This window comes from Vipera ursinii (genome assembly GCF_947247035.1).
Source record: "Vipera ursinii genome assembly, chromosome: 2".
Classification (NCBI taxonomy): Eukaryota; Metazoa; Chordata; class Lepidosauria; order Squamata; family Viperidae; genus Vipera; species Vipera ursinii.
The window spans coordinates 147017489-147028988 of NC_139513.1; the positions used below are offsets into that span (position 1 = coordinate 147017489).

An 11500-nucleotide genomic window follows, 5' to 3' on the forward strand; every position below is an offset into this window, starting at 1 on the left:
GGAAGGAGAGATTGTCATTCTGGCCAACTAAGATGAACATTTTGATCTGAGCTCAATCACACAAACTTATCTCTACATGTTAATTACAAGGGAGTGGTTTGCCCTTATCATGTTCCAGAATTTTTTAATTTCCCAATTTAGTTGGCTCATATGTCTCAGCCCTTAAATAATGGGGTGTTTCCAGACACTTTGGGACATGTATGTCATGTTACATTTATGTACTTAATTTGGGGGGGCAGGAGTTGCCCTTCCAGGCCGAACACACTAATCCATACTGTTGTTGTAGTATAGTGCTTTTTCTGGCATAATGTAAAAATATGACCACTGTCAGTATCCTACCACAATGTGCAACATATTATTGAAAATAGAGACACAAGACACTCATTTCTAGGACAGGGAATGCCTTTTATTCACAAACCCAAAACCTTAGTGGATGGTTTGGACTTGTAACATTTCATGTTTTAAAGCACAGATCAGTTATTGTAGGGATAACAATGGTATTGGATTATCACAAATTAACCGATCAGACCAAAACCTGAATGTTAAATAGTTTAATATTCCCTGTATGAGCAGCACCATTGTGACATTTTGCTTTAGTATTCCTCTCCTTCCTCTTCACCCTCTCCTTCAACAGAATCCACACCCACTTCTTCGTAATCCTTCTCCAGAGCAGCCATGTCCTCCCGAGCCTCCGAGAACTCCCCTTCTTCCATCCCTTCCCCAACGTACCAGTGGACAAAGGCACGCTTGGCATACATCAGGTCAAACTTGTGGTCCAGGCGAGCCCAGGCCTCAGCAATGGCCGTGGTGTTGCTCAGCATGCAGACCGCACGCTGCACTTTGGCCAGGTCGCCTCCGGGGACCACGGTAGGGGGCTGGTAGTTGATACCAACCTTGAAACCGGTGGGGCACCAGTCCACAAACTGGATGGTACGCTTGGTCTTGATGGTGGCAATAGCAGCATTGACATCTTTGGGAACAACGTCACCACGGTACAACAGGCAGCAGGCCATGTATTTACCGTGACGAGGGTCGCATTTCACCATCTGATTAGCTGGCTCAAAGCAAGCATTAGTGATCTCTGCTACAGAAAGCTGCTCATGGTAGGCTTTTTCAGCAGAGATGACCGGGGCATAGGTCGCCAGAGGGAAATGGATTCTAGGGTAGGGCACCAAGTTGGTCTGGAATTCTGTCAGATCTACATTCAGGGCACCATCAAATCGCAGGGAGGCTGTGATGGAGGACACGATCTGGCCTATCAACCTGTTCAAATTGGTGTAGGTGGGGCGCTCAATGTCAAGGTTCCGTCGGCAAATGTCATAGATGGCTTCATTGTCTACCATGAAGGCACAGTCGGAGTGCTCCAGGGTGGTGTGGGTGGTCAGGATGGAGTTGTAGGGCTCAACGACAGCTGTGGATACTTGGGGAGCTGGATAGATGGAGAACTCCAGCTTGGACTTCTTGCCATAGTCAACAGACAGGCGCTCCATCAACAAGGAAGTAAAGCCAGAGCCGGTGCCACCACCAAAGCTGTGGAAGACCAGAAAACCCTGCAGACCTGTGCACTGGTCAGCCTGAAAGAACAAATAAAAGTTAACATATATAATTCCATTAATAATCATCTAAAGAATATCCATAAAACTAAATCTTTTTGTCTTTATTTTTTAAGTTATCAGTTAATCAGCTTGTTAATTGTTATCTTACTATCTTCCAATCATGTTACAGATTCTAATATATATCCATAATAATTATTATATAGGAAGTATGCTGCAGCTTAGTCAAGTATTTTTGTTGGTCATGATACTCATCAGAATTACATAAGTCATTCTTGCTTGTTTTCTATTCTATGTATTATAGATCACCCTTAAGACAAAATAGTTACCAATTTGCGTATCCTGTCAAGGACCAAGTCAATGATCTCTTTGCCAATGGTGTAATGCCCCCTGGCATAGTTGTTAGCAGCATCTTCTTTGCCAGTGATCAGTTGCTCGGGGTGGAATAGCTGGCGGTAAGTACCAGTGCGCACTTCATCTATGAGAGCCAAAACAAAATTATTTCCTATCAGAAGACACAATTCAATTACCCACGTGGGAGTTATATCTCTTGAGATTTTCTTTTGTGAATTAACATTATTCCTTTGACCTCATTGATTGTCACCGACATTTTTGCTATTCATATTCAAATGCATACTTAATTATGTTATGTGCCAAATAAAGGTTTAAATTAAATGTGGATGCTCTGCCCTCTCTATATGTGAATTAGGAAATTTATTACATGCTAGAAAGGTTATCATAGTAAAGACAAATCCCTACTATGTAACTAATCTTTTCCTAGAGTATGGGACAAGTTGGACATAGTCAGCTGGACAATTTGAAATTTACACTCACCAATCACTGTTGGCTCCAAATCCACGAACACAGCCCTGGGGACGTGTTTGCCAGCTCCAGTCTCACTGAAGAAAGTGTTGAAGGAATCATCTCCTCCCCCAATGGTCTTGTCGCTGGGCATTTGCCCGTCCGGCTGGATACCATGTTCAAGACAGTAGAGCTCCCAGCAGGCATTGCCAATCTGGACACCGGCTTGGCCAACGTGGATGGAGATGCACTCACGCTAAATGTTTAAAAAAATACATCAATCGGTTTATATATTGGTATATGCTGCCTAAGAGAACAGAAGATTATCTATCTGTCTAAAAATGACAAGGTTATATGTAATGAGTAGTTCAGTCTGTCATTGCTGGTGGTGGAATATGGGAATAAGGATTTACATACCTGTAATGTGTGGGGATGCTCACAAGTAAAATTAAAAAGTTACCACAGCTGTTAGTTCCTGCTTAAAAACAAACCAGTTTCAAATGGGAACTAGGGAGACAGAAAGGAGGAGAGCCTATCAAATTCCTCAATTTAAGAATAAAATAAGAAATAAGCCTGTAATTAGTCTGGTTCTAACGCACCTTTATTTTCTTATTTGCATTTGCTCAGCCTGAGTTACTCTCTCATGTTACGTGCCTACTGTTCTGAAGGACATTCTATGGTAGGAGAGGGCTGAGTTCAACCACAGACTGCCAAAGAATGCCACGCCCTGGCCAGCAACACTGGGTAGATGCTCTTCAACATAAAGCTAGCCGTGATTTTTCTGGCAACGCCCACACTGACAGTGTGTGTGTGTGTGCATGTGTCACCCACATGCGCTGCCCTGGATTAACACAGCTGGAGTCATTTCTGCATGATCTCATTTAAACTGTTTTGCAGGCTGGACCAGAAGATACAAGCTCCCAAATCAAACCCTAAAGTATGTGTGAGGTATATAGCACGGGTAAGTGCATCGACCAATCTTCGCCTTCCCTCCCAATCCCCAACAATAAGGGGTTTTTACAGGACGAGAGAAATCTTAATTCACGATATATTAGGAATGTTGCAGCAAGGATACAAAAAAACAGGCTGCTGGAAAACACTCCTAAAAAGAATGTTCGGCCTTTGGAGAGCCCTGGTTGAAAACAGCAAGCCACAAGAGCGACCCTGAAAAAGCATCATCTCCCATTCATTATTCTGGTCACATCTGCCAGTGGAGACTCTTTTGTCTGCTCCGTCAGCCAGCACCTTCTGCCTTCCGTTGGCTGACAGACCAATCTGCTGCAGGGCAGGGCTGCTCTAAAGGGGAGGGATCTCCTTTTTCTGTCCCGCAGTCTGGGATACTCTCTCCCGACTGCCGCAGATGCTGGAACAATGCTCCGTTTTAGGCAGGGCGTCTTTAGTGCCCGAAAGGGCGTGGCACCTTCAGCCCAGATGATGATGATGATGATGATGATTCCCCGCTGTTTCCAGAGGAAAGAGCGGCACCGAGACCACCTCCAGTGGCCAGAATGGTCCCCCCACCCCCCACCGTGCGATCCCCTTTGAATTCAACGACCTTTCACTCCAGATGGAGCTGCAGTCCACGACACCGACCCTCCCCATTCAGACGTACGGCTTTCTCAGGGCCAGCTCCAACCTCCTCCTCCTCCTCCTCCTCCTCGAAAAATTCCCATCACCCAATTGGGCGACGCCTTTCCTCCTCTCCTGCTGGCTCCCAGCGTCGCGGGGCGATTTTGGTCCAAAGAATGCAAGGACGCGCGTTTCCAAAGGGATCAAGCTATGCTATTACTCTTGTGTTTTAAAAGAAGCGCCGGCAGGCACACACCCCTCTCCCCACCCCCCCCCCCACCCCCGGCTGAGACACCCTGACCTGGAAGTAAGAACCACCCGACGGGATTTCTTTTCCCTAAAAGGAGAGCAGCCTTAAGGGCAAACGGCTCCTCATTGGCTCCGGGTCGGCCCTCGCCTCGGGTCTGAAGTGGGGCTTCCCCAACTCTGCAGCAGAGAAGGCTGGGCTGGGGAGCCGAAGTTAGCGATGATCGACGAGGCGGGCGGGGAGCCACCTGTGTCTTTCGCTACCTCTTCTCGAAGCCGTCGTTCCGGCAGGTGGGCTCCTGCCACCACCCCCCACCCCCCCGATTAAGGGAGAAGACCATCTCCCGGGCGTTGGAAATGGAAGGGGGAAAAATATTTCCACACACACACACACACACACACACACACCCCGGCATTTCCACAGATCTCCCGAGCCTCTTCAGTTACGCACGGCTTAATTGGCCGGGAAAACAGAGCCGCCGTAGAGGCGCGGGAAGAAGCGGAGAAAGGTCCTAGCCCAGGGGTCGGCAACCTCGGCTCTTTTATGACTCGTGGACTTCAACTCCCAGAATTCCTGAGCCAGCTATGCTGGCTCAGGAATTCTGGGAGTTGAAGTCCACGAGTCATAAAAGAGCCGAGGTTGCCGACCCCTGTCCTAGCCGGAAGAAAAGGGAGGAACAGGGGAGATCCGTCTAAATGCGCACAGGAGGGCCCATCGACACGCCTTGCGGTGTTTCCCCACCACCGCCCCCACCCCCACCCCCCCACCGGCTTCCTCTTCTTTGCAGACCCGCTGCAGGCACTGACCATAGTTGCTGCTTTGTCTCGCCGAGCTTGGGGAACTCGAACCGGAGAGAGGCGGGTGCTTTCTTACAGCGCGACTCTTAGGAGGTCGATGTAAGAGAACTTGTAGCAGATAGTCGAAGGCGGCTGCCTATATACAATCCCGTCACCATGGGGACGGGCGAAGGCTTTTTGCGGTTGGTCGAGACCCCCCCCCCCCCAATCTGCCAGGAGAAGGCACGAAAGGAGAACGGCGATTGGCTCCGGGCGCATAGGATGAGGTAATTCTCTCCCCCCCCCTCCTTCCTCCTCTGCTCAGCATCCCAAGTCTGTTTGCATCTTCCAGACAAAGAGACCGAACAGTTCTCCATTCATCACTTGGGCGTGTGTGTGTTTGTGTGTGTGTGAGAGAGAGAGCTAAGATCGAAGAAAAAGGAGAGGGGAAACGGACGCTGCACGACGTGAAAACTCGCTTAAAAACAGTAACCCATTCCCTCTGAAGAAATGTCAGACAATAGGTCAAACACACACACACACACACACACACACACACACACGGTCTGAACGAAATAACGGCGCAGCTCAAATTCACATTTCAGCGAAAGGCAAGGCAGGAGGCAGCCGAGGCTGCTGAGAGAGTAAGGAATTTTGACCCCGCTGGTGAGTGAATTTGATGAGCGTGCAACATTTACCAGGGGAATTGTAAAAAAATGCTGCAAGCCGCCAGCAAAGAACAATAACCAAAGTCAGGATTTCTTTATTTCCTCATCGCTTTAATTAGCATGAAAATCTCCCTGATCTGCAAAATAAAATAAAATAAAATAATAAAATAAAATAAAATAAAATAAAATAAAATAAAATAAAATAAAATAAATCCCCCGTTCGGGGAAAAAAAATATTGCTGCAGATGACTCGTTTTGTATTTGGCTAAGCGATTGACTTTATAACACGCCCCTCTTCCCTAAATACTGCCGGTCCGGAATTAAGCATTTCCTCAGGAGAATTGGGAGAGGGGTTCCCGCGGGCGTTTCTTCTCCAAAGACGCGTCAATGCCCTTGCCCGCTTCTCCCTCCCACCAAGCGAGAGGGAGCATCTTGGGGCAGGGCCAATGTTGCTGGGCCAGCACAATGGGCAACTTCCAGAGGCTTTGCTTCTCTGCTCCGAAGCTAGGCGAGGGACGAGGCTGATAGCAGCTCCGGGGACGGGGGGGGACGGGACGGGGGGGGCGGAATCGGTAGGAAGGCCGCACCTCGGCAAACGTCCATCCGAAGCCTGTTTGCTCGGAGCCTTCCCTTGTTTGCGTAGCTGGAGCCCGGGTCAATGTTGCTCTCTTTTTAAAGGGGGTTCTGTGAGAAGAACATCTGTTCTCGAAAGGGCGAGTATATGGGGTAAACGAGAGTGCTCTGGGGGCAGGGGAAGCCAAACTAGGATTCCTGTTTTTCCGCTGCACATTGCTCACCCGGCTCTCTCCGCGCTTTTTCCCGCCCTTGGCTCGCTTACTCGTTGGCTGGGCTGGCGAGTTACCTGAGGAATTGGGGCGCAGCCAAGTGTTTGTTTGCAGGTAGACTGTACACCTGCGCTTTCTACTCCATTTCCCTCAATCGAGAGAGACTTTCTCTCCCCCTCCCCAAACCTCACCCCATCTCTGCATTTCAGGGCTGTGGGATTTCACACCCTCTCTGCTAATTCTGTTGCTAGATCTCTTGCGTGTAAAATGAGAGCCTTTACTACCACTGTTTGAAAGGCTGATTTAATAATCACGAATCGCGAGTGCCGGCTTTTTTGCAGTTTTTTTTAAAAAAAAAACACCTTGGCATTCTACTATGAAAGAAATTGTGTTGTAAGTAATTACTACTTCCTGATCTTATTCTGCATTTAAACTTGCTTGTGATATTACATATTTTACCAGGCTTAAAGCTACATTATGTCTTAAATCCCCTGTAGCCAATTTATTTGAGTTGCCAGCTTCTGACAGACCTTTTCTTCTTTTAACAGCTGCTATTTATAGAGGAAGTATTTGGAAATATTTTTTTTTTGGTAATCAAAGGTATGATGGAGGAAATTTCAGATTGAATTTCTGCAAAGCGTTATAAAGTTGAGATGGACCTTGACAATAATAGATCATTAGAGAAACCTATCAATTAAAGGCATTGATCTCCTCCCCCCTCCGAAGAAAACTTACTCCATCTTTAAATGAAACATAGGGACAGAATGCTTTTGTAAACCATGATTTACTGTTTAATACCACTCACTAGAGATTAGTGAACCAACTATGGCTAAAACAATTTTAAGGGAATATATGATAGCCATTGTAGTTTGTAGGCCATAGCTTACGACATAATGTATATAAATCCAAGTAATTGGCATATTCCAACCATGGTTAAAACATGTGGTTTACCATGATATCTGAACATAGAATGTAGATACCGGTAAGTCTCACATATATAGGCTGCAAAAATCCAAATGGTCACCAAATGGCAGTAAAGTATCTGTCTACCTATCTAATTTAGATACTGCCTATCTCTCGGGTTTAGATCAGAGCTTTTCAACCAGTGGTACGGGTACCACCTGTGGTACATTGGCACCTGGCAGATGGTACGTGACCATCCTAGAAAAGTGGTAGCTGGGGAGGGAAATGAGCTGAACCAGAGGCAGCACTACACAAGCCTGAGTGAGACATGGCTGGAGCTGCAGGGCTGTCAGGGCTCAGCGGAAGCGCCAGGATCAGTGCTGCTTTCCAGCTGATCGGTGCTTCTTCGGGGCTGTCAGGGCTCAGCGGAAGCGCCAGGATCAGTGCTGCTTTCCAGCTGATCGGTGCTTCTTCGGGGCTGTCAGGGCTCAGTGGAAGTGCTAGGATCAGTGCCAGGCTCCAGCTGGAGCTCGGCGCTGATTCTGGTGCTTCTGCTGAGCCCTGAAGAAGCACCAATCAGCTGGAAAGCAGCACTGATCCTGGCGCTTCTGCTGGGCCTAGAAGAAGCGCCAATCAGCTGGAATGTTGCAGCATCTCCAGGGTCTTCTGATTTACATTCAGACGCTTAGCAACTGAAAACCTCGGACAGGAAGAAGAGCACCGCCAGGCGGGCAGGCAGGTGTCTTGCTCGGCTGTGGCTTGGGGGGCACTTTTTTCAGTGCCATTGTAACTTCAAACAGTCACTAAGCAAACTGTTGTAAGTCGAGGACTACCTGTACTTCATCACTTTTTTCCTTTTTTTGTCATCAAGTTTTTGACACCTTGCTAGGTGACTGGTGGTACTTGGATACCGCCATATCCTAAAAGTGGTACAATGAGTGAAAAGGTTGAAAAGCCCTGGTTTAGAATTTTTTTTGCAGCCCAATGTTTCCTAACTTCTATTTAGTATTTTCCCCATACCAGGGGTAGGCAACCTTGGCTCTTTTATGACTCGTGGACTTCAACTCCCAGAATTCCTGAGCCAGCCTCCCCTGCCCCATACTAAGCAAATTGGCTTATTTTCAATGACAGGTAGGAGTTCTTGGCCTTTTCCCACAACTGAGTGGAAGTGTTTTTCACCCATCCTCGAGATGGCAGAAAATTAACAGCATGAAATTTTTCTGACTCCATTCCACGTATCTACCCTGTATCTGTTTCCTCTGCTCCCAGTTATTGCAACCCCTTGACTTTCCACCAATTTATCAATGTTAATACAACATTACTTCCAGTGTCCTTTAAATGGGTGGCAAAGTCTAATATACTGTATTTTACACATTTTAAGCTTCCCCTTGGATAGTATCCAAAAACTATTATTTGAACCTTGATAGGGCTAAAGATGAGCCCAATGGGTCAGGGGGCAATGAAGACAATGCCATGTAGATAGAAAAACAAAGAGGTTGTCTTGGCATGTTTGCACCATGGTTACGGGCAAATCTGAAGTTCGAATTATATTTCTTGAGATTTAAAACAGAAGAAGTTTATTCACAATATTGGGTTGCATTTTTTTTTAAAACTAGCAAGTTTGCTAATTTTATTCCTAATTAATTCTTTTTATAATCTCAGTTTACTGTCTCGGGAAATTGACACTTGTAAGAAAACAAAGCAGCACTTGACAATAACACCACAAATTACTATTAAAATCTCAGAGAGCTCTATTTCACCTTCCAATGTTACACAATGGCCATATTTAATAGAAATATATCTTATTTCCCTATATAAGGATTTAGAAAACATGCTAAATATCTGGAAAACAAGGCTAGCACCTTGCTCCCATGAAAAAAAAATCCCAGATCTATAGTTTAGTAGAAGCTCATCAGTAGTCAAATACTGTACTGTAAAAGAGGATGACTTCAAAGTCATACCGGACTAAGGCTCTCACCAAGTGCTAAAGTACTGATTAATAATGACTTCATAGTGCGTTTCTGACTTCTGTACTAATTTACAGTATTAATGATTAAGGAAACTGGAAAGGCATCACAAAGTCACTATTACTTGAGATTGCTATAATAAAACATGTTGGAAAAAGAGTTTCCAAATTTGTTTAACTCAGTTGAGGAATTCAGTTCTTTTTAAGATTTCTGATCCAAGCTAATTTGTGCTGTTTTACCTTTAAAATTCCTACTTTTGATCTATGCATCTTGTATCTATAATAGGAAAATCTACAATCTGATTCCCTCATTATTTAGGTACAGTGTTACATTAAAGAGCAGGTGGTCAAGGAGCCTGAAAATTACATGGAAGAGTAAGCCACAAAGATTTCCTCCCTTTGCCTTGCACCTTGACTACAAAGGGTCCCAGACCCTTTTGTATCAAATTTCAGAGTTGAAGAAAGGGAAGTCAGAAATCTAAACCAGTGTTTCTTAATCTTGGGAACATGTCCACAGATAATATGTATCAGTTTACTCCAATGGGCTTTGAGACTATTTGCAATACAATCTCAAGGCAGTGTGTGTGATACACTCACTCAGGGCTTTTTTTCTCATAGAACGCTCAGAATGGAGTTCCGGCACCTTTTTTTGATGGAACCTTGTAGGGTAGGCAAGGTGGGTTGTATGACATGTGTGAGTTCCGGCACCTTTCTCTTTTACAAAAAAAGCACTGCACTCTCTCATACTCAATATCTTCCAGAGATTTGAACTGCTCTCTTTTGCTGGTCCTGCTTTACCACATTTTTTATGATTGTATATTTTCTTTGCAGCTTATTGCATGGTATTGACTCAAGCAGGTAACATATAAACTACAGTTTATTTGCCATCTAAATACTGCTCAAATCAAAACCTGCTTAACTTCAACTGATAGGTGTATTATTGTGCCTTCAAGGTAGTGCATGTAGTCCTTAACTTACAACCATAATTTCAGGGCTCAATTATGATCATAACTCAAGGACTATCTGTATGCATTCTGCATGAGAATGAAGTAAACATAAAAATGTGAAGTCCTAAAATCTTCATATTATTTGGATTCTATTATCTCAGATAAATATAATTTTAAAAAACTCTCCTGAGAAATTATTCACAGCTTACGGTACTTCCAATAGTAAGCAATTATGAATATTTAAATATGTTGTTATATTGTGTCTTAAAAACATCAATAATTTTACTGGTTCCTAAGTTTTCATACCAATCCTTAAAATGTTTGATTGGTTGACCTTGTAACTGTGGTTTAGTCACTAAACCATAATTAAAACATGGCTCTGTATGGTGTTTGAACCAGCTGCAGTTGGTGAATCTTGGAACCTAGTAAAAGCAAAAGAATAAATGTCATGCTTGGAGTCTGCCTACTTCTAGCTTACAGTAACTACTTCACTGATGGATTGAGGGGAGGGTGTCTTCTACTTCTCTTATCACCAAACTCTTGCATTTGTACCAGAAGCAAGTTCAAGTCAAGCACTCTGCTTGAAGGCTGGGGTGACTGGGTTGGGATGGGCTGGAAACCTTTCTCCATTCCTAGCAAATATATGGTAGTTAGAAACTCCTTCATCTGAGATATTTCTTGTCCTGAGGAGAAGGGCAGGAAGGGGTTGCTAAGAGAAAGGCCTTTCAGCAGCTGAAAGACAATCAGAATAGAGCTGGAAGAGATCTTGGAGGTCTTCTAGTTCAACCCCCTGCTCAAGTGGGAGACCATATACCAGGGGTAGGCAACCTTGGCTCTTTTATGACTTATGGACTTCAATTCCGAGAATTCCTGAGCCAGCCATGCTGGCTTTTCTTTAAAAACTCCAGTGATGAAGCACCTACAACTTCTGAAGGCAAACTGTACCACTGGTTAATTGTTCTCACTATTTCGAAGTTTCTCCTTAATTCCAGGTCGCTTCTCTCCTTGGTTAGTTTCCATCCATTGCTTCTTGTCTTGTCTTCTGGTACTTTGGAAAATAAGTTGACCCCCCCTCTTTTTCTGTGGCAGCACCTCAAATACTGAAATACTGCTGTCGTGTCTCTCCTACTCCTTCTTTTCTATAGACTAGCAGCCCTACCCAATTCATGCAACTGTTCTTCATGTGTTTTTGTCTCCAGGCCTTTAATCATTCTAGTTGCTCTTCTTTGCACGTTTTCCAAAGTCTCAACATCTTTTTCATAATGTGGTGACCAAAACTGGAGGC

General features: G+C 44.9%; 1 protein-coding gene across 1 annotated transcript; it reads right to left on the reverse strand.

The window, feature by feature from the left end:
- Nucleotides 1–451: 451 nt before the first annotated feature.
- Nucleotides 452–4990, reverse strand: TUBA1A (tubulin alpha 1a). Its single transcript, XM_083350936.1, has 4 exons — nt 4977–4990; nt 2388–2610; nt 1883–2031; nt 452–1574 (listed from the first exon to the last, which is right to left on the reverse strand). Exons 1-4 carry the CDS (start codon nt 4977–4979, stop codon nt 594–596), a joined length of 1356 nt encoding a protein of 451 aa, XP_083207062.1. The 5' UTR covers nt 4980–4990; the 3' UTR covers nt 452–593.
- Between the last annotated feature and the right edge of the window lie 6510 nt (nt 4991–11500).

Coding starts and splice junctions, on each gene's coding strand:
- TUBA1A (XM_083350936.1), bottom strand. Junction 2,032..2,387: donor TTTGGAGCCAACAGTGATTG/GTGAGTGTAAAT, acceptor TGGCTCTCATAG/ATGAAGTGCGCACTGGTACT. Junction 1,575..1,882: donor TTGACAGGATACGCAAATTG/GTAACTATTTTG, acceptor TTGTTCTTTCAG/GCTGACCAGTGCACAGGTCT.